At 39.1% G+C, this 22,639-nt stretch overlaps 1 protein-coding gene across 4 annotated transcripts in view; it reads right to left on the bottom strand.

The window, feature by feature from the left end:
* The window catches only part of TGFBR1 (transforming growth factor beta receptor 1), a 47,633-nt gene extending 25,386 nt beyond the window's left edge, over positions 1-22,247 (bottom strand). For 3 of the 4 annotated variants that reach the window (XR_003944681.2, XR_007776842.1, XM_030226834.2), the window contains exons 1-5: positions 22,091-22,247; positions 14,830-15,081; positions 14,208-14,450; positions 7,999-8,229; positions 182-349 (exon numbers count right to left, since the gene is read on the bottom strand). Coding sequence is in view for 2 of the 4 variants with exons in the window: in XM_030226834.2 (XP_030082694.1) it covers positions 182-349; positions 7,999-8,229; positions 14,208-14,450; positions 14,830-15,081; positions 22,091-22,178 (982 nt within the window). In the remaining 2 variants the exon portion in view is untranslated. Of the gene's footprint in view, positions 1-181; positions 350-7,998; positions 8,230-14,207; positions 14,451-14,829; positions 15,082-21,765; positions 21,785-22,090 lie in introns of those variants that run through there. The other variant, XM_009093878.4, reaches the window with a different exon arrangement.
* Positions 22,248-22,639: the final 392 nt, after the last annotated feature.

Here is a 22,639-nt window from a genome sequence, read left to right as displayed (position 1 = left end):
ATTTTGTAGGAAGGATTGTTACATCACAATACCAGAGAAAAGAAGGCAAAAAGCCTTTCAAATTAAGAAGTTCTGTGAAGTTGGAAATCATCAGAGTAGAATGAGCTACTTATGTGTCATGAAAAAAAAAAAAACCCAACCAATATTATCCACATGACAAGCAGAATAATTGTAAGATTACCTTGTGTGCCAACAATTTCCATGTGCAGATGAGCAAGACCACTGGCAGTGGACAAAGCTAATTTTATCATTCCTTCCACTGTTACTGTATACCTGTTCAGGTAATCAAAGAGTGATCCATGCTCATGATAGTCTGACACTAACCACAGCTGAGTCCATGTACCATTGTCTGCAAAATAAAACTGGCATGAATACCACACATACACACACATAGGACAAATAAACAATACATTCCACTTCTATACAACACTTATGAAGTGCAAATTATGGTCTGCAATTAACCTCTCTAAGTTAGACTCTTACTATTAGTCTCTTAGGCTCTTCTATTCCTATAACATTTTAATGCCTCTGCAAAGGTTGGCAATACCATTTGAGAGTTTCTGAAAAGCTTAGCGAGTATTCTTGTATTTAAATAAAAACACAAACCATAGAAAACTGATGCCACTATAATTCTGAGGTGTATATTCAGGGTGAACTGCTCAGGGTATTAGCCAGGTCTCACCTTTCCCTAGGTTTCCTACTAGAGTGGGGCACAGGGAACAGTGCTGAATGCATGATACAAAACTAATCCCATCACTATCAGTCTAGCACAATATTGTCCAGACTAACCATAAAAAAAAGAGAAAAACGTTTCAAACTTTGCTCCCTAACTCCTTCAGTCTTCCCATAACCTATCAGCTTGGGAGACAATTCCCACAGTGGATTTTTCCTCCTAGAGTAAAAGCTTACAAGCAGCAATCAGACATGAAGTTAAATCCAACCCCCATGGACCTCTAAATTTCTGGCCAAAATTGAGGTTTCCACAAGGGTAAAGAAAGCAAAAAACACAGAGGAAATCAGTTTGCTATATGACTTTTGATTAAACTATAACAAACAAGATGGGCCACAATACATTCGTAGCTATCCCAAGGCATACAAATAACGTAAAAGAACTTCATTGTTCACACTATTAAAGCAGTGACACAAAATACCTTTAAGTTTAAGCCACAGAAAGAAGACTATCAAAGGAATTCAAATCAAGAGGGGACCAAAAGTATTTTTTTACTGAAGAAGTAGAAATATACCTAGGAAAGAACAACCCTGCCACTGAATAGGTTTTCCAATTTTGTTGTGTTACAAAAGCACCTCTCCTGAGGCAGACTTTAAAAGTGTTTTTATAGCCAGCTAGTTTTAAAGAAGAATCTTTCATCTCTTTAGAAGAGCAGTTATCCCATAAAAGACATCTGTTGGACTCCTAGCCTGAATTATATAGCCTCTATTCTCTCAGAACCAGTGAGAACACTCAGTGCAAGTCAAAAAGATGTCTCATTATGTAATAGTCCCTAAAGATTGCTCAAGAATATGAAGAACATGAAAAAGGGAAAGAAGTTCAGAACTTGCTCCCTATTGCAAACATACTGAACAATTTTTACTTTCTAAAGAACACATTTGTCCAGAAAAGCCAGAAGTACAAAACGCTTGCTCTACAGATTGACAGAAACCACCTTTATAGAAACACTTGTATTTAACTTAACACTTTGGTGGGGGTGGAAAAATTTGCAAACATCCCTTTTATTTGGATGCTTTTAGGGATATCAGTGATGACATTGAAAAAAATCTAAAAATAAAAGATAAAAATCAAAAAAGCCACCAAAATTAAAAGGCCTCCAAATACTTCAGGGCAGGAAAAAGACTAATATACATTCAAACAATTCCCATAATGGAAAGAGAACTCTGGCTTGCTACATTTACAGAATAGTCTCGACTAAGTCGTTTAAACAGGCAAAAAAAAAAAAAAAAAGAAAAAATAAACCCAGTCACATACTCCAACCTGTTTAAGACTGGTAAAATTCTCCTACTGCTGCAGGAAGAGTCTTTTATGTCCACACAAGGGATGCTTAAGTGTTGGGTTTTTTTAAAGGAACAAGGAAATTAAAGATTTTTTAAAAAATACCTTATTTTCTAACTAGAGATGCTGCATCTCTTGCTACTTGGCGATATCCAAGCACAAACTCATAGAACTCAATGTAACATTTAATGGGACTTTCTCCTAAGAGAGTTATGATCTCTGAGGAATCAATCCAACAGTCTTGGCTTCACTAAACTAGTCTTACAGAGCCATTTGAAACAGGTATGAGTTCACAGGCATAGAAAAGAATGCTCTTAAATACACAAAGAGCTGCAGAAGTTCCAAGTAAACTAACCTTATCTCATGAAAATATTTTCTTCACTCAGTTTTATTCTACTGCTTCATGACCCTACATTTGCCTGAAATAATCCTCACCTAGGTATTAACATCATACACACTCATTACTTGGTCCTGTATTTTATTTCTTCTCCTGTTTCCTAGGAGTTGGATACCTGAGCAGGTGTCTGTACTAGACACCTAGCTGTAAGGAGGTAAATAAAATGAATTTTAATTAGTCTACCAGACCTATAGTGTTCAAACAGCTCTACAAAAGAAGTCAGTTTCTGAAAAATTATCACAGCTTTGATTCAAGACTCTGGTGCCTTTGCATAAAGTTCCTCCCCTCTTAACACTACATTTCCTCCTAAGAGGGGAATATGCTGCTGGTTACAGACTCTTCTGTTCAGCTTTATCTTATGTTTTAATATTCAAACTCTGCCTTCCTTCCAAAGAAGAAATATAAACTGGGCTTACCATCCAGTCTGAGAAGAACCATGATTCTTTCCAATTATGTGCCATATTTGTGACCCTTCAAACAGATTTTAAGAAGGGACAGTGCTACATCGAAACCAATTACGTAAATAATTGCAGGCAAGCTGAAATGCAGCAATAGGTCCAGTGTCCAGCTATCAGAAGGGACTTACTATGTTTTCCTTGCCTCACTATATTTGACAAGCCATACATTTGTTTAGCACTCTGAGCAGAACATGTCACAATAAACTTAAGTCTTCTTATTCTGTTGACAGTAGCTGATTATTACCAAGTAATAATTAACCTGACCTGTAAAATACCTGAGTATTTTTAGCTGCACAGTAAACAGCATCTACCATGAAGCTTTCAATCACAGGATTTGCATTATCAGGTAGGAAAAAGTAATTACACTCAGTAGTAATTACATACAGTAGCCCAGCTTTCCATGATTAGGTAATCTAATTTAGTTTACGAACTCACAATGATCAAGAATCTCAAACAATTTCAGAATATTCAAAATCTAAAAAAAATTACATGTGTTATTGGAAACATATTTAAGAGATTAATTATGGTTATTTCAGCTATTTCAAGGCATCCTAAAGTATTTTATACCACCAAGAACACTCAGAAGTAAAAAATCTTAATTTTTAACTCCAAATAAATATTGAAATTCTGAGAAAAAAAGCTTTCAGATTTGTTGTCAGGAGACTGATTACAGTTTGGGAAAAACATTACTGATGTTCAAGCAAAATCCGTCTTAGTAGAGCTGACTCATGAAGAAAGGAATTTATACAACTGCTATATCAAATATATAATCAAGTGTCCTAGGGTGATGCTATGATGCTTGTATCCCCATTTGTGTGTTCTGTTTATGCTGGATATTATGTTCTGTGCCTTCAACACTGGCTCTGAAGAGCAAAGTTTTGTTTTGGTTTTGCTACCAGTCGCTCCCCCACAGCTGGCAGGACACACAGACAGGGCAGTACATAGTGCTGCTTTTGCTTTTTGCTTTGCTCTTGCTTCTGCTTTGCTCCTGCTTTTTGCTTCTTCTCGTTAGTTAGATTGGCTAAGCAGTCTGAATTTTCCCTGGACTGTTTTTCCTTTCCCTTTTTTGGACCTACTCAAACCTGCTCCGGACTGGGACCTGGGAACACCGAGAGTTTGCACCTTGTGGCTGCAGCAGCTGCCCCAGTGCCGGAGGGACCGATAACAGAGCAAACACCTCAGGAGAGACTTTCTGATTTTGTCATCTTTTTCAGAGTGGTGTCATCCAGTATTGTTCATTTTGTGTGCTGGGGGGTGCTTTGCCTATTAAATAACCAGGTTCTTTCCACTTCTCTCCAAGGAATCCTTCTCAAACCGGTTGTGGGGAGGGGCCATGTGGGTTTGCTTTCTGGAGGGGCCCCCTTTTGGAGGTTTTCTCCCAAATTTGCCCTAAACCAGGACATCGTTTCAATTAAAATTCAATTGACTGGAATCACTTAAGTGAAAAATGTTTGGTTTTTTTTTCACATCAACACTAGTAAAACAAAAATGTTTTCTGTGGTGTTATGTAGCAAAGTGTTTGAAAGCAGATATTTAGCCTTTTTTGGCACACAGATAATGTAATATTAGAAAAAAACCTCAGGAAAAAGCAGTGAAAAGATCAGATTCAGATGGGATCTCCAACTAGAAATCTCTTAAAAATGAGATATTCAGGGAGATAGCACTTTTGTCAGTGACTAGAGCATGACTGGTGTCTTGTTAGCATAACAGCTTGACTATCATGTTGACACAGTCATCTGACTCAATGATAAAAAGCACTTGAGCTGTGCAGATTCCTTCTTCTCAGGCTAAAGCCAGAGCTTCAAAAAGAATAAATGACTGAAATATTACTTCTCAAGAGTCAGGAATTCTGCTCATTTCTTTGCAGCATATTGTTTAACATCACTTTTGGGGATCTACTTACCATGAAAGGTGTTCTGACTGAAACAAACTATCATACTATTCATGGGGAATATGCTTTGAGTTAAGGGGAAGGAATGTAGAAGTCAAGGTATTTTAGCGCATAAACCTATCTGGAAGTGTGCAGTGCAAGACTTCACCTTATTTTAATCTGCCTACAGACAGTTAAGATTACATCCAGCTAATGCAGAGAAACCTTTAGTACTGTGAACTGTGGTTGCTGACACTACTCTTTTGCTACAGTTAAGTACTGTACCCTGATACACTTTACCTTCATGTAACTGGATTAGAAGGAACAACACAAAAAAACATGCACAAAACAAACTGTGTGTTTAGATGGTACAAAACAAGGCAACACATGGCCCTGAAAGTAAAACATCCCTAACCTAGCAGAATTTGGAAGTTAGCATAGAATCGCTATGCAAAGAGCTACCCAGAACACAGAAGAGCTTGTCAGGCAGACCACAATTAAAATCATTCATTGTTTCTCAGCCCTCAAGCTGCCTTAACTGTAGCACCTATTTCCCAGTAGATTACAGGATGGGAAGCAGACAGATTGGACCAGCTCCTGTTGCCTTTTGAACATGACACAGGTCTGGGGAAGTAGAAAAGATGAACATGCCACTAAGGCACATGGACGATCTAAAGAATGTAGTAGAAAAAAGAGTGAAGAGAGCAGTTCAGTCACAAGGTCTAATCAAAACACACCCTCCTACCCAAAGGAACCCCTTCCACCAATTTTACATTAAATAGCCAGCCCGATGTTCCTCAGCAGTTATGAAAAACTGCAGTTGTGGTAAGAGGAAAGACCTTATTAATGCCTTCAGCAGCAGCAAGAACTGAAGCATGCCTTGGTTCTACAGCTCTTTTACTGTCCTTTGCTAATTTTAAAATTACTAATAGCCCTGTATCTCTGCAGTCATCCTTGCAGTACCTCAGACACACAGATTCTTGCAGTCTAATGACTTTGTGCAATCCAGCTAAACTGTAGTAACTCCTGAATATATTCAAAAGTCAGCCCTGCAGAGAACTGGATGCAAACTCTCCACCAACATTACTGCTGTGAACAAATACATAATCTAGCACCTGGCACCACATGAACATTCATCAGAGAGCACCAGCATCTACAATGGAGGACTGCTCCTTAAGCCACTGGAACACTTAGGTGTTCTTAAGCCATTGTTCTCTAAAGCCATGCTGTGATACACCTTCTCCTTTTGGAGTACCATGATAGTTCCCCCAGTTTAGCAGGTGCACTACCTCCATAATGGTTCCTCTATGTTCTCTCATTTAATGGGATAGAGGTGGCCTGAAGTATTCTAAACAAGAATTGAAGTATTAACCTTCTTCAATATTCAGGACTGAATTCTTAGCCCAGAGAGCAAATTGTACATATTTCCACGCTGAGAGAATGTAGAAGGTTATACTATTAATTAATTCTGCACTAAAGGGTTAAAAACAACAACATACATTTCTGCCTCTGCTCAGACAGCAATACTGTTAGAAAACAGTCAAGAACATTTGGCATTTTCAAAACACATTTCTATCTATTTTTCAAAAACCAGACACCAACTAGTTCTCAAAGTAGAAGAGCCTTACCCTGAAGACCCAAAACCTCAAATAATGCCATGACCTATCAGTTAAGGATTTCTTCTTTGCACGTAAAGCATATTAACAGAAAAAACAGAAACAATTTCATATCACATTATATTATGTTACAAGGAAACTAAAGATGACGAAGTCAAATGCTATAGCATCTGCAACACATATCAGCAAGCAAGAAATTGGTTTAAAAACCCATCCATTTAGGAAACCTTCCTCATACCTCCTCTTCACAGCAGTCAAATGTATTTTTGGGACAAACCACCTCGAGGTTTTAGGCAAAATGAGACACTGGTATACCTACAGATGATTTTGTGAAAAGTTACAACTAAGGAATTGCAATATATCCTTTATGCTTTTAACTGAGAAACAGAAACTAAAGCTTCTGCAGAGATAGCTCTTCATTTATGGCTTTAATACAGCTGATCTAATTTTAAACCCAGGCTCCAGATACTCACTCCCCTAGGCCAATCAGAGAAAACTCAAGCTCTTGCAGGTCTTGGTAATACCAAATACATTTCTAGGCATGAAAATTAGACAGTTTCTCATGGTAAGCATAGTAAGCTGCAGGAAGAAGTTGCCTGGTGTAGTGCTGATCTGCAAGCTCTTGGAGGATAAAAAGTTGCACAAACATCTGTTAGGAGCAAGTTAACGTACACAACCCTTTCTGGAGAAGTGCTCTGCACAATTTCTAGGATTCTCTTCCTATTCTGCAGATTTATATAGAAACTTGAAATTCATCTAATGGTAATTAAAAATAACTTTACACATATATTTGACCCTCACTAAAACCATTTAGGAATTTCCCACAAAACAGCCTTTTAAAAATTCAGCATGTGTGTGAATTATTGACTCCTCCCTAATGTGACAGAATTTGCTGTTAATGCTTTCTTCACAGAAGTCAAATGCCATTTGTGGTGAAACATGCAAATTCAGATCAAAATAACTGAATGAAGCAGCATCTTAATATCTTAGCTCCCCTTAATGAAAGAAACTCAAAACTTGGTTTTGTCAGATTCTTGGCTCTTTACTGGAATTGCAGGAAAATCCAAGAAACTTTTATCTGTCCAAAATCACAGCAAATCAAAGTTGAAAAAATTGTTCCTCTAACTGGATGATTAAAGGCTTATCAGGAGAGCTTCAGGAAGCAGGAATAGTTTTTTACTACTAGAAACAAATAATTAACTCCATTTTTGCAATAGATTTTCTAATTGGACTTCTAAAAGAATAACGTCTCATAACTCAGCTCTAAGAATAAATCTTCTACCTCCTACTTTATATGAGGACAACAGGATGAGACATGATCTCTTTCAGTCCCACACAACTATATTATTTAGCTATGAGGTAATGACAGGTACAAGCAATCAGCAGATGTGTGGGCTCACAGGATAAGGCATCTTCCTTTTTGATAACAAAGCATTTTAAACAAATTTAAACACAGCATATTCTTCCGAAAAAAGACAAAATGTACTTTTTCCTTCCTTAAACCTATGAAAAGTGTGCCACACCCTGAACTTCTGCAGTAACTATTTTTTGCTACTGTTAAATGGATCCTCACAATATTTTTTTCCTTCACACACTGTCTATTCTGACCAGATGCAGGATCAGCAAAACGAAGTTATTGTGTCACCAACCTTTGTTGTCTGCAGCTATAAATCCAAGAATGTTTTCATGGCGTAGCATAACTGTCTGATAAATTTCTGCTTCTCGAAACCATGACCGTTCCTCTCTTGAAGAGAAGATCTTCACAGCGACTTCTTCTCCTCTCCACTTCCCCCGCCAGACTTCTCCAAAGCGACCCTTCCCAATGCTTTCTTGAAGTACTATAGTTCTTGCAATTGTTCTTTGCACAAGTAAAGGTAAACCTAAAAAGAAGATTTTACATTTGCCTTAAATATCACTCTACAGAATTAGTACTTATCCCACACACTGAATATGAGATCCTATTTCTATTAGGGTATTTCTCTTAGAATGAACATACTCTCTAAGATTTTAACTGCTTGTTGAGGACTGCTAGCAAGCACATAGGTAAGATTCTGCCTTCACCCTTAAAAGGCCAGCTAACAAGTACTCATGGAGATGATGCGACAAACTACTTCTATGGCTGTCAAAAGCACAACACAAACTTCCTTTCAGTTAGGAATGCTGTCACTTGCTGAGCCATAAAGTTTTATTTAAATGCAAAAAAGAAGCGATGAGGCAGTCAGGACCAGGCTTAGGTTGGTTTTTTTTTTGGGTTTTTTTTTTTTTTTTTTTTTTTTTTTTTTTTTTTTTTTTTTTTTGTTGCTTGTTAGTGATGAAAGTGAGTTTTTTCATTATTTTTGGAAAAAGGACTTGTCCATAACTCTCCTGGCAAAGCAATTTAAGAGCACTTTTGCTACTGGTTAATTTACTTGGCTTATCTCTAGATAGTCCATTTCTAAATTGGTTAAACCACACTCACTGCTGAAAATCCACACTCATGCCCAAGTATGCCGTTGCTGCAAAATAGGAAAACATCCTTGTAATGCAAGCTTCCTGCTTTACAGGCCATTCCTGTGCATCTCACCGTAATTATAATTGAGAAAAATGTTTACATTCCTCAAGGTTTTATAGCTTTGGAACATTTACATGCTTTCAAGACAGAGCACCTCTTCAGTACACTTCAGTAATTTTATACAACAAGCAGCACTGGCATCCCTCAACCAGGCTGGGTTTTTGTTTATATCTTTCCTGTTGTAACTGCAGGGCTTGTCACTGGATTCCACACTGATACCACACTGCAGGATGAAAACATCAGCCAGGTTATCTGCTTACCATAAGCTCTTTTGGTATAGGATTACTTCACTTTAACCAAACACTCTACAAAGTAATCTGTTATTCTATAATCACTGTTCCAGTATCTGACCGAACACCTGCATTTCCTTATGTTATAGAAAATAAATCCCAACTAATACTCAGATAATTAATTCTTGTCCACCTTTGGACAGTCTTTGCTAACAGCAACACTAGAAGAACATCCGATCTGGTTGGCAGCATTGCCACACTGGTGTCTCAGACTGAGAAGAGCAAATTAAAACACTGCCGTGCCCGGAACAGCTCCTCAAAAATTCTAGACCTACAGGAATTCTCTGCATGGTCTATGCTGACAACATATCTACATGAAGACAGGAAGGAAAAAAAAAAACCCATACACCACAGTAGCAATTTAATCATTGTCAGGTGTTGTAATAATGTCTACTGAGAAAGTTAAAACTTTTGCTGAAATAGTCCTCAGGTGAACTGTGCTGCATGTCCAAATTATAGAGGCTCTCCTGAGAAGCATAACCTTTATTCCTTATGGACAGACTTTTGAAATGCAGAAGAGGCCAGATGAAAACAACCACAGGACCAAACTAAACCCTCAAAATGTAAATTTTTACTTGATTGGTCAGAGAAAGCGTCTTCCTTAGAATCTATGCACTACTGCAAAATCTACATCAAATACAAGCTGATTTTGTGTACCTGAAATGGGTAATAGGCCATACAGTTGTATCAGAAAACTCTTTGTATATTCCCACTTTCAGATGCACTGCCCTCAACTTGCTGCACCTTTTATAGCTATCTCTCCTCATTTAACATACATGTCCAAGGATATCAGCTAAACATATACTAACCCCTAAACCTTCTAGACAAAATGCATTTCAATTTCAAATTCCAAACTGCCATTCAGCACATTAACATGTCACTGTAGGATAAAAGCCCTACCGTGATCTATCCACTTACTCCCACATTTACTTTTACAGTATTTACAAGATTCATCTTGCTCCTGTTTGTCTGAAGCTAACCTTTTCCTTACTACTGCCTCTTCTAGAAGGTTGGAATCCATATTTATCTTGCATTCACAGCAATTCATTACAGACTTTGTTGCAACTGAGCAATTTCCTAATTTTGCTATAGAAGATACATAGCCCTGTATCACCAGGAACTTGAGCAACTGCTGTACTGTAAACCAAAGAGCCTGAAAAGCATCTCACGGGAGACAGCTACAGCCTCAGCCTTTCACATACACATTGGGCACAACTGCACTCCAAGCTCTCAGATACATCTTCTTTTAACTGTGCATGAAGAAAGGTGATAGCCACTGTGCCAATCAGGAGAACAAGAAAATTTGAGCCCATATTAAATTCAACAGCAGCTCAGTGTCTGACACCTTGTATTTAGGTCATCTGACTTATTCATGAAACCTTCATCATAATTTTCTTATATCAAAGTGTCCTCAATCCTTCTGGAAGTCTAACAAAAAAGGAAAGTTCATTTTCTTTTTCACATATTAAGTGTTCTCTGATTAGTTTAGTGACTTTCTAATGTATAAGGAATTTGTAACTAAATTGGATAATTCAGGAAGTAAGCTCTAGAACACTACAGGTAGCCAAAAAAGTAGCTGCTAGAATTTTGTTCTTGCTCATAAGTCTCTACACAGAAGACTTCCTCTGATGAGTAATAAAAAAACCCAAACCCATTCCATGAACTGTGAAAAATCTTATTCCCTTCAAGCTTGTATGAATTTCAAAATAGTTTTTAAGGAGCTTTATATTCACTTCAACTGACTCAACTTTGCATTTATTTCTGTGACCCTTTAGATTTCTAAATAGTTGAAGTTCCTGCTGGAAGTCGCCTACCAATACTATCCAAAGCTCCTCCTCGTTGTAGGCAATTCTTCCTACTCCCTTGTAACTAAGTGACTTCGTCATCTGTGAGTTAAGACAGTAACAGATGGGCATCCCCATCTGTCTATACAATTTGTAGTTGATATTTAGAGATCTGCATCATGATCTGAAAATCATTCTCAGCTCCAAAAGGCTTTGAAATCCTTCTCTTAGAAGCTGTAGCTTTGCCAGAAGGATCTATTTTAGATGTTTCATTAATTCCTTTCATGGAGTATCTCTTTATTTCAGGTCTTGTTTGTCATGGAACAACATGGCAACAGAAATGTTAAGTCAAGACCGAATAATTAATAGTAGCTTACTATTCATCATTGCAGCAAATGAATCCTACTCCCTTTTGGTTTGAATAGGAAGCTCATTTTTAGAGTTCTGATTATTTCTCTGTTTTATACACTTTTGATCAGAGAATACTGAATTAACAAAATCGGTAGAATTCTTTTTATTTTACTATGAGCTCTTCTGGTCTCTCAGCATGAATTTAAGAGTAGAACATGGCTTTTGCATCATCAAACGAAACACTTCCTTAGCTGTGCCTCTTGAGTCTGGATTATTGTGCCTGTTTTGTACATTTCCATTGTGTTTTGGCAGCCTCTTGTCACAACACCATCTCTTTCAGACAGTTCAGCTTCTGAAAGGGTTAAGCAATGGTTTAACAGAGCTGTTTTTAGCAGCTCTGACTTTTCTCCCTTGGGGGACCTTTTTCTCTACCCCCAGTTTATTCCATAAAGGTAGAGTCTTCTCAACTTTAAATGTGCTGTACCCAAAGTCTTGATTAAAATACACATTAAAAGAGATTCAAATGCTGCAGGCATACTTCAGGACACACAAAAGTTATCAATTCAAGTACTAGCGCACTGTGAATTTGTATAGTCATTGATTGACTAATTTTGAGACAAAGTGACACCAGTCATTGCAAATACACACAATGCCAACAGTACAGAAAGTAAATACCTGAGGCATCTCCTATTTCACTGTCATAATCAAAGTGAAGTAGACAACACTAAACAAGGCTAATACTGGTCTTACAAACAGCTCAACATGGAACTCACTGCAGCTGAAGTTAAAAGATTCCTTTTAAGGAAACATTCAGCCTTGTTTTACAGCCTTTCAAGCATAAAAGCAAATTAGTGAAGAGGCACCCTTAGGGATAAGTCAAATTTAACCACATTTGCTGGTTTTGCTCCTTGGATGCATTCACCAGTAGCCAGTGCTCAAATACCATAGTAGGTCAGGTGCTCTGGGAGTCTAGACCAGCCCGAGTGCCCTGAATTCAGCTGTGAAAGCTTAGCAATTCCCTAGCATGCTCCTTTTACTTAAAGAGTAATTTGCAAATAGGTAAGGGAAGGGTCAGTAGTTTCTAGCCATGTGCTTCAGAGGAATAATCGTAAGTTTCTTCTAACTTGAATTCTCTGCTTTTCAAGAGCTTATATTGAAGGAGTACTTCCAGAGTTCTCAAACAAAAAGAGAGGTTCAGAATCACCACAGGTAAGAAGGGCAGAAGAGAAAACAGAGGATTATTCCTGATAATGAATGAAAAGACCAATTACCAACTAAGTTTGAATTTTAATTAGAAATTGTTTTCAGCCTTCCTTAAGAAAAGTCTAGATCTGCAGACATTAAGTAGTGTTCTACTTCCAAACAATTATATATATCAAATCTTTCTGGATTCCACAATAAGTAAATCTCTGACTCCTCTATATTATCTATATATCTGACTACTGCATATCCCTCCTAGAACAAACATAACTGGAGATTAAGTCCAGCATTTCCATTTATCAAGCCAAATAAATTGGAAGTTCTATTAACCACTTTCATTATCTGACTTAGCTACTCCTGTTAGTAAATGAGAAAATTGATATGAATACAAATTACTAAAACTCCATTTCTAATCAGAGAACAACTTACCCTTACCAGGATCAAATCTTACTGAACACACAAAAGCTTTCTCAGCTGAAACATAACGACCCATGCACCTAGTGCAAACTCACCTTCTTTAGAAAAGATATGACTAAAATGAATTTTTGATCTAGATTTTAAACATGTTCAGCAAGTTACATTAATTTTATTTGACAAAGCAATGGACTTAACAGTTTTACCAGCTACTGTCCTTGGAAAAGAAAAACAACCTAGATGCTTGGGTTTTGTTGTTTAAATTTTTTCCAGTTCTGGGAAAAAAAAAAAAAAAAAGATACAGCAGTTGAAAATCAAACACCAGTCATTCTTTGTAGAAAGTGTTCTGAAAGGGCATGGATGTTTCAACACATATGTTTGCAAGTAGTAGGAAATATTTTCAGTATTAAATTATTTAAGTTTTATATAGCAGAAGGTTGGTAAAAGGTTGCAGTACACAATTTGATGTCTCTCTCCCTAACATGGACCAAAGATCAATAATTTATGATAATTTACGTGGCACATTATCCCCTAACAACACCAATTAAACTACATTTCTGTGACACAGACCACCATAATCCTATAAGCAGCTAATGGTCAGAGTTAAAATAGCTGAAACTCTATGCAGTGAACAGACTAATGCCTCATCTTCCCAGAGCAACACCTCTTCAAGTCAGAATTAAAACAAAAAAAACACAAAATCAAGGGACAGACATTCATCAGACATGGTCTGCATACTGCATCCATTCTATATACAGAAATGCTATTTGCAATTGAAAAATATTTTCTGTAAGGAAAGAACCGGCTAAAATATTAACTCAGAATTTTCTTCATACAGCAATAGGTACAATTTTTTTTTTTCCAATTTAAAGCTAAAACATACCCTTTACAAAATTATCTAAAAACCACAGTAGATGGTTGTTTAGACAGGCTGTACAGAACAAAAAAGTTAAATGACAGCCTTACAGAACACAAAACATTTGCAATAGATGACTGCGATATTCCCTGAATTATATAGTTTGTATAAATCAGGCTACTTTGAGAATAAGGAAGGGCAGCAACAATTCAGTGCTTCTTTTTCTTCACTTATTTCCATACATTGAATCTTCACTGATGTTGACTGAATGTACATGGAAGTTGCTTTTCTAGTATTTTCTCCAGTTAATTGGAAGTTTAAGTTCTGTTTAAGATTTGACAACATTAAAAACTATAGGTGTCTTACAAGGCTCTTAAGCACAAAGTAATTACTACTAGAAATGTCACATTACCTGACCCAGAACCTGAAGTTGTCATATCATAAATTAAATCCTTTAAAGTGGTTCCTTCTGATATAAAGGGACGATCCAATGAAGGGTCTTCTTCGCTTGGCACACGATGATGAATTACAGTACGATTATGACAAAGGTATAGAATCAACATCAGTGAAATGCAGACAAAACAGACAGGTCCAGCAATGACAGCAGCCAGTTCCACAGGTCCTAGGTTAGAAGCTGGTTTTTCTGGAGTAGGCCCTGAAAGTTAAAATAAAAGAAAATTATAAAACCCATTAATTTCCTTTTATTCTACTAAACCTATAGTATCCCACAGCAATATTCAAATTTTTTAAATGCATGTGTTAAAGCTTTTGCACAGTAACTTTTTTCAGAATCAAAGTACTAAAAAGGACAAAAGCAATGTGCTTATTTACACTTTTCATTTAAGTCTTCAAAACTGTCCCTAACATCCCTACCCAGAAGATAGCAACTTTTGTTCAAATATAATGAAATTGTTTTTACAGAATCTAAGGTGTACTTTAGGCCTTCAAATTTACCTACACTTCTACTCTTACAGAATTTTGTTTGAAAAAAATGAAAAAAAAAATCAAAAGAGCAAAAATCCCAACCCCCTTACCTGGTGTAGGAATTGGAAGTTCTACTTTATTGCAGAGAGGTGTGTTACAGCAATGAGACACAGTATGGACTCCATCTCTGGTGGAGGGGGAACAAACAAATGGCCTGTCTCGGGGAATCAGATCAATTTCTGCTATACACATACTGTTGCGCATTATTTTGTCTGCAGTTCGTGTTACTGAGGCAAAACATACTCCATCTGTCATACAAGTAAAGTTGTCTTTTGTACATAGCTGGCAGTAACACTCCAATTCTGCATTGAGAAAAAAGCATTAATGTTAGTATTGGTACATGTTCCAAGCTGAGAAGCAATTTGAATGACTAAAGAAATACAAATTCAGAATGCTAGGAGGCTGTTTTGGTTACATAAATGCAGAACAGCAACACTAAAAAACCAACACTACAAGGCCTTTTAGTGGGACAATAAAATTGGAAGATGAGCAGAAGAAAGTAAAATTTAGATCTGAAGTCACCTCTCTTTACACAGTAATGTACTAAAAGACAAAGGCTAAAATCCTAGCTGTTCCTCCAGGTAAAGAAGTACCACTACAGTTCCTCCCACAAAGTTCTAGACTCTTAAAACAACACTGCATGCAGGTCTGCTATTTTCAAACTAAATACAAATAATGCCTTTTTTTGACAATAACCTCAGGTACAGCTTGAGTAAGTGACAAATTGGATGCTGCTGGTTACCCAAGATTAGTATGTGATGCATTACTTGATGGCTTCCATTTTGTGCCATAAGGGCAAATATCTGCTTAATTCTCATTAAAAAAATCAAACCCTGCATGATCCTTTCACAGAAGCAGAATGTGGTTTAGACTTGTTATTTATGAAGCCACAGGAAAACACTCTCTACATTACATCACTCAAGGTGATGATTTACTAAAGCTATCAATTGCACTAGTAAAGGAGAGGGCACGGGAAGGAAGCAGGAATGACAGACTAATCACCCGATGATCAGGTTTCATTCTTCACGTTGCAGAAGTTCTTGGAGAAGGAAGACTACTACTTCTAATTTATTTCTGCACTCCTTCCTGCATTTACAGCACCAAAGCCATGCAGAAAATAGTGCAGGAGCAACAATGAAAGCATCAATACTTCTTGCATCTACCTGTTCAACTGTGAAGAGCAAAAGCTGGCCTAGAACTTGTGTACATGCACACAGAAACATTAAAATACAGAACTCAGACAAATTTACAATCTTCAGCATTTATGATCGAAAAACAAAAAGTGTCCTGAGCCATAAAAATAGTCTCTTTCAAGGCTACATACAAAAACTCACACCAAAAGAATGAGGAATAACAGGTAGCAATCAAAAGGTCCCCAAATCTGAAATCTGGTGTTTCACCTAAATTCAAGTTTAATATAACCACATGGATTGCCTTAGATTTTACTGCCCTCTCTGTGACTGCCATTTATTTAAATCCATGATAACCAATCTGATCTCAAATACATATGCATGCAATCTCAAAGTTTGAATCCTGAAAAACATTCTCTTAAAACACCCCCTTCCCCCAAGATTTTGAATCAAACCATATCACTGACAATCATTTTCTACTGTTACTGAAGAGATTTGATCAAATTCTTAGGACCCACTATAGAAAGATAACCCTGTTTCAGAGAGATTCACCAGCACACAGACCAGTCAGAAAAAGGGAGGAAGAAAACCCTACACATGGGATTAGATTTTTTCTTTTTTATTACTATGAAGATTATGGAAAAAAAAATAATTAGAAGGTAGACGAAATGAGAACTGGCATTCAGGAAGGTAAAGCTTAACAGCATCACTTTTTGCACATCTTTCCCTGCCTCATCAGGGAAGTAAGGAAAGTCTTACTATTCAGAGTTTAACTACAAGAAAATTTAACATTTGTTTACATGTTGCTGGCCCTTTGGTAATTTATGCCTCAACAAATATTTTTCAATCTACTCAAACCACTAAAAATTTCCTAAAATATTTACACACACTACTTCTTTCAACTTTTAAAGTGAGCACACCTTTATCTCACTTGCTTAATCTGTGACTTTTTTCTACTTAAACACTAATTGTTGCTTGTCACAACAGCACATGCATCTGAATGCCTACAGCAAGAGACAGATATTCAGTGAGATATATTTATATCGAGTCACTGTGCAGAGGCCAAGTTAATTGAAGTGAAAAATTACATTTGGATTGCCCATGTTACACTTATTCATCTTCCTCATTTTGTGAAGCTGTAGAGACACACTGTTCCAACTGTGACTAAATGAAGCATTTTGTGCCCTATCTTCCTCATTCACTTTGTTCCCATCTCTCTTTTGCTATAGAATTCCCACTTAGTGCAATTTGATAAAATTTACACTTTTATTCTGGTTTGATGCCACTATCTTCTTGTCTCCTGACAAGACACAATTCACTGTCACACACATTGAAATGATTTCCTCGGCATAAATAAACCACTACTCCCTTCTGAAGCTACTCTCCCCCTCCCATAAGACGGGAAAACAATGCCTAATCAGCTGCATAGCAAAGCTTCTAGGAATACAGGTTTTTGCTGCTCTCTAGTGGACACACTATAAAAAAAAAAACAAAACTACTTGTTAAAAATGCTTCAGCCTCCTTCCTACTCTGGCCACTTAACAGTTCTTCATGCCTTCCAACTGGAGCAAGTAACAGGAGAATTCCCACATTTTAGTAAAAGGAAGACTAATTCAGCATCTTCAGCAACAACCCATACCAGGAGGCAAAAATAAGGAATTGGAATATCCTTGTCCATGTCTCATTCTCCAGTTATCTGTGTGTAAAGAGCATAAACTACAACTACACAAACACATAATAGATGAGATTTATGAGATTTAACATCAGCATGAGGTGTCAATAACCAACTACAGTTAAATCACTTAATTCCTATGAGGAAGTGTTTTCACTTATAACTGATATAAAAGAAAAAAAAAATCCTATACCACTGTCCTCTTGGAGATAGAATTTTTTGCTTTTTGTCCAAGCAGTCTCTGTTATCTCAAAGAAATGTTACAGTAATTTTTAAAACTGATAGAAACCAGTCAGATCTCCAGACTCACTTTAAAGAATACAGACATTTCTAGTATGGAATGATAACAGAAAGGGATGAGAAATTGACAACTCCGATATAAGCTATCTTCCAGAGCCAGTAATCTCTCAGGTAAAACACATTTCAATGCATTTGGTAAACACCAAATTCTTTCTACTACCACAAAAAGCACTTTCAAAACTACTGAAGAAGAGTAAAAAAGTTTTCAATCAAGTCTGTCCTTGGCAGAGAACTAATTTTTTTTTATCATTAAAACAGTTTTTGGATGGAACTACTAGCATGAAACTCCACTACCAACTAGTGAAAGTTCATGTTTGTTTAAATGATGCGAGGTTGGGGAAATGACAGTACAAACAGCTAAACAAATGCACTGGAAGTCATACAGACAATCAGGGACATACCCAAGAGCAGAAATTGGGTCAACATAGCAATGTAGTGCCTTGTGCATTGCATTTTGTCACTGCACCATTACCACTCCACATAGTAATTTCTGCTTTTTGAGACTGACTACCCTAAAAGAAACAGTGAGACAATGCTGTTGTGAAAGTGGGGGTGTGTGCATTATGACATTATCATGTCATACAAGTTATCAACAGCATACTTCTCATATCTCATACCACAAGATTAACATCCTGTGTTGAATACCATTACTTGTGTAGTTGCTCAGACTCTGAGTTTGACAGATTTGCCTTTCCTTTACCAAGTCTCTCTTGTATGAATGTTGCAGTCTGGAAAGCCCCCAGTGAGGGTAAAGGAAGCTGGCTGCATAAATGAAACCCTGAAATTATTCAGCTTGACAAGACTTAAAATCAGCTGGCTCCCAGGAGCTCAGATATTAATACTATATACAAAATGGGAACAGAGAATTAAGTACACTCGAAACATTTAACTTTTACAAATCTGTATCAAAACCAGACTGTTATGTACTGAAACAGTTTTTTCTTTATATCTGCTGTCTTTCTGAAGAAAGACAATTGCAGAAAGACTTTTTAGTTACATAAAACACTATGAATCTCTATGTAACACTTGTTTACATCCTGAATCACTACTTCAACCAGACAGTTTAGCACAGAACAGCACCTTCGGCCAAAGAATTTTTAGTTGGAAATTGTAAGTTGAGACATAGTCTTCCAAAGGATGCTAACAAGGAGCAGTACAGAAGTTAAAACCTGTGAGGTGCTCTAAAAAACCTCAAACTCGCATCTCATTGCAAACAATTAACAATTTCACATTATTATTACTTTTATAATATATATCTTTGCTTTACAAATTTAAAAAAGACAAATAGTTACAGCACCCAAAAGCAACATTATGCTAAAAAAGACACTTCTTTTGTGATATTATAAATGTTCCTACAAGGAAAATACAAAATTTAAAGCAGAAATTTCACCAAAAAGTAGAACTTCATGAAAGAAGACCAATCACAATTCTCGGTTCCACAAGACTCAGAAGTTCAAGGGATAAAGGAGCAAGGCTGTGATGTGCAAGAGACAAAACCAGATTTTTAAGGATAGGAGCAAGAGGGCTGTGATGATCACTGGTGGTTCTTTCCCTGTCCAATAAAACTTGCCAAAGGAAAAAAAAGCATAATATATAACAGTGCAAATATAAGTCTGTAATTCAGACAATCCCATCAAACAATACACCTGACTCATCTGTGAGGTCAAGATAGTAAAATAAAATATCTTATGTCTTAAGATAGCCTATGTCTTAAAATATCTGGGATATAGGTACAATTTTTAAAACCACAATAGTTCATGACCTTCACCAACACATTTTTTTCACCAAGGCACTAATTAAGTTTCACTATTGTAAAGTAACAGCACTGGGTATCAAGTTTTCAGGAAAACTTTCACATAGATTTCATCCATGTTTGTTAAGCAAAACTTCCTTCCTACAAACAGCAGGTCTTGTCAAACAAAGCGCTGCACTCAAGAAAACAGACAAGCTACTATTTAGTACCCACAACCTGCAAGTAACTTGTGTAAAACCCCAACTTCAAAAAAGTGATATTACGTTCCCTGCAATGTAGGTGCCAAATGGCACTTTTAGTTTTCTTGCCCTCTCTTCAAAACACTACCCAGAGATAGGTTCATGCCTCTTAGAGCATGATACAGTAACAATTTGTTTCTTCTTTGGTAGAAGAACAAGCTTTAAAAAAAACCAAAATAACTGAAGAAATCTAAAATTAAAGGCCCAGATAATAATTTTACAAGCATTATGAAAACAGAAAGATCTTTACTTGAACTTTTAAATTTATTCCACCATATCAATCAGATTGCTATCTTTATTTGCAGTAAGAAGCAACTGTCTGAATACAAGAGTTTCCAAGCGGTGACTTCCCAGAACTTCAGAGAAGACTAAAGACTATGGCCTACACAGTGAAAACCAGAAAGCTTATTTTCAGACTCTGTCTTAAAAATTAAGGCTGCTCTACTGTTCAGCTAGCTGCTGGGATTCATTTCATGCCTGACCTCCGTATAAACCATATCGCAAGACGAGTCATCCACACAGTAACATCAGCACATTGCACAACAGCCCCAGCAGAAGCAATCAGAAAATGCCCAACTTCTGTCAACCCACAATAAGAAGTACCAGTAGCCAAACCTTGAATTACTTTATCAACTTAGACCACAGTGTTCAGGCAAATTAAATGCCTTACCCATACCAGGGCCTCTGGATGAGCTATGGATCAGGAACCCTGGATTTCTCCTGATTCCATTGAAGATAGAGGATTTTTCTTTTATTAAACAAAAGGTAGTACGCCACCACTTCCACCCATAAGGTTTTGTAAGGAAGTCTGTTGCCTTGTTTTCACACAAAGCTTTTAGACCTTAATTTCATGCCTCAGATTAAGGGAAAACTGTTGATTGATGGGAGGCATTAAAAGGGAAAAAGTTCAAAGCTCAAATCGAGCTAAAATTTCCTTCAACATCTAAATTGAACATGTTACGTAAGAAAACTTTAAATTATTAAAGCCTGTCGCACCTTTTCAAGAATACAAGAACAACCCATGGGTAACTTAAGCTTATTTCACTGTTTCCACATCAGAGATCTTGCATTGCCTTCAGTAAGAATATGGGTGATTAACACAACATGTTACTATAGCAAGTGATGCTTTAAATAACTTTTTTTTTCAGCATGAGTACAATTTCAGATTGAATTATGTACAGCATGGTATAGATCCAGACTGAGGGATGTCTCAAGGCTGTAACTGAAAAAGTTGTGGTGCTTCTCCACTTCCTCTTCAAAACCCAAAGCAATATACAATCCATTAGGCCATATGTCCCATGTCCCCAAACTGGTAACCGCAGAACAACATGCACATTTAAAAAAAAACAAAACAAAAAAAGAAAACTACCCAAATGTTGCATTTATGAATGCTGTTAAGCACTCCAATGCAACAGCACGGCTGTGATATCAAATCTTCCTCACAAAAAAAAAGCAAACAAAACCACAGGTACAGGAGACTGGAGGAACACAACCCTTTCACTGTCCAATATTCACCCAAAGATTTCATTTCAACACGGCTCGATCCTCGCAGACAACACAGGCGAGGGCGTGCTGGACCAAAAGTTCACCTGTCCCCCCACCACTGCGACAGCAGCACACGGACTGCGGCGTGCAGCACAGCGGGGGCAGCTCCTTGTCACCTCCGCGACGTGGGACATTCAACACGTCTCTGCCCCGGCCGCTCCTCCGGAGCTGCTGCGAGCGCCCTGCGACGGCCCGGGGGCTGCCGCTCCTCGCCCGGGAGCCGGGGAGCTCTCAGGGGCTGGCGGACAGATAGACTGGGGAGCTCCGCCAGCTCCAGGTACCTAAGTCGCCTTCGCGGGCCAAGGCCACACGCACCCACCCGGGCAGACGTGGGGATAGAAAGTTACCCAGGGCAGACACCGCCCGAAGCGCTGCTCAGCGGGGGCGAGGAAGTAGCGGCGGGGGCCGAGGGGAGCCCTCCCCGCCGCCGCTCCCGCGGAGCCGCCGCAGCTCTCGGCCAACAAAGGGCCGAGCGGTCCCCGCCGGGCTCGGACACCGGGGGTGGGGGGGAGGTGACTCCGCCCCAGCCGGCCCCTCCGCCATGTTGTTGAAAGGAACCGGCGGGGACCCGCCGCCCCCCGCCGCTCTCCTCACGCACCCCCACACCCCACCCCGGGCGCCACCGCCGCGCCCGCTGCCTCCCTCCGCTCCCGCGCCCCCCCGCGCACTCACCGCCCGCCGCGGGGCAGAGCAGCGCGGCCACGGCCAGGCACAGCACGGCCCAGGGACGCCGCCGCGGCCGCCAAGCGGCCGCCGCCATGTCCCGGCCTCGACTCCCCGGAGCCGGGATCCGCCTCGCGACGCGCGCCCGCTCCGCCCGCCCAGGGACCGGCGCGGCGCTCGCGCTGCGTGCGCCCTCCCGGCCCGCTCCGGCCGCGAATGCCGCCGACGCGGCGGCGGCGGCGCCGCCTGATTGGTCGTCGCGCCCCGGCCCCGCCCCCCCGGCGGCCGCGGGCAGCCCCGACAACAACAGGCGGCGGGAGTGGGGCGCGACCCGCGCGGCCGCGGGGCGGGGCGGCGGCGCCCCCTCCCGGTAGGGCGGGGCCGGGCCGGCGGTGTCCCGGCGGTGTCCCGGCGGGAGAGCGGCCGCTCCGCCCCCTCGGCGCGGATCCCGAAGGGACTCGGGTGTTGAGCTTGGAGCTGCCCTGTTTCTGGGCGTTCCGAGAGCGCTCGGGCGGGCGGCTGAGCCGCTGCCAGCAGCGGGGAGGGACCCGCTGGCAG

The sequence above is a fragment of the Serinus canaria genome, chromosome 2, assembly GCF_022539315.1.
Source record: "Serinus canaria isolate serCan28SL12 chromosome 2, serCan2020, whole genome shotgun sequence".
Taxonomy (NCBI): Eukaryota; Metazoa; Chordata; class Aves; order Passeriformes; family Fringillidae; genus Serinus; species Serinus canaria.
Note: the sequence above shows the minus strand (reverse complement) of the source record. Positions and strands in the feature narration are given on the sequence as shown.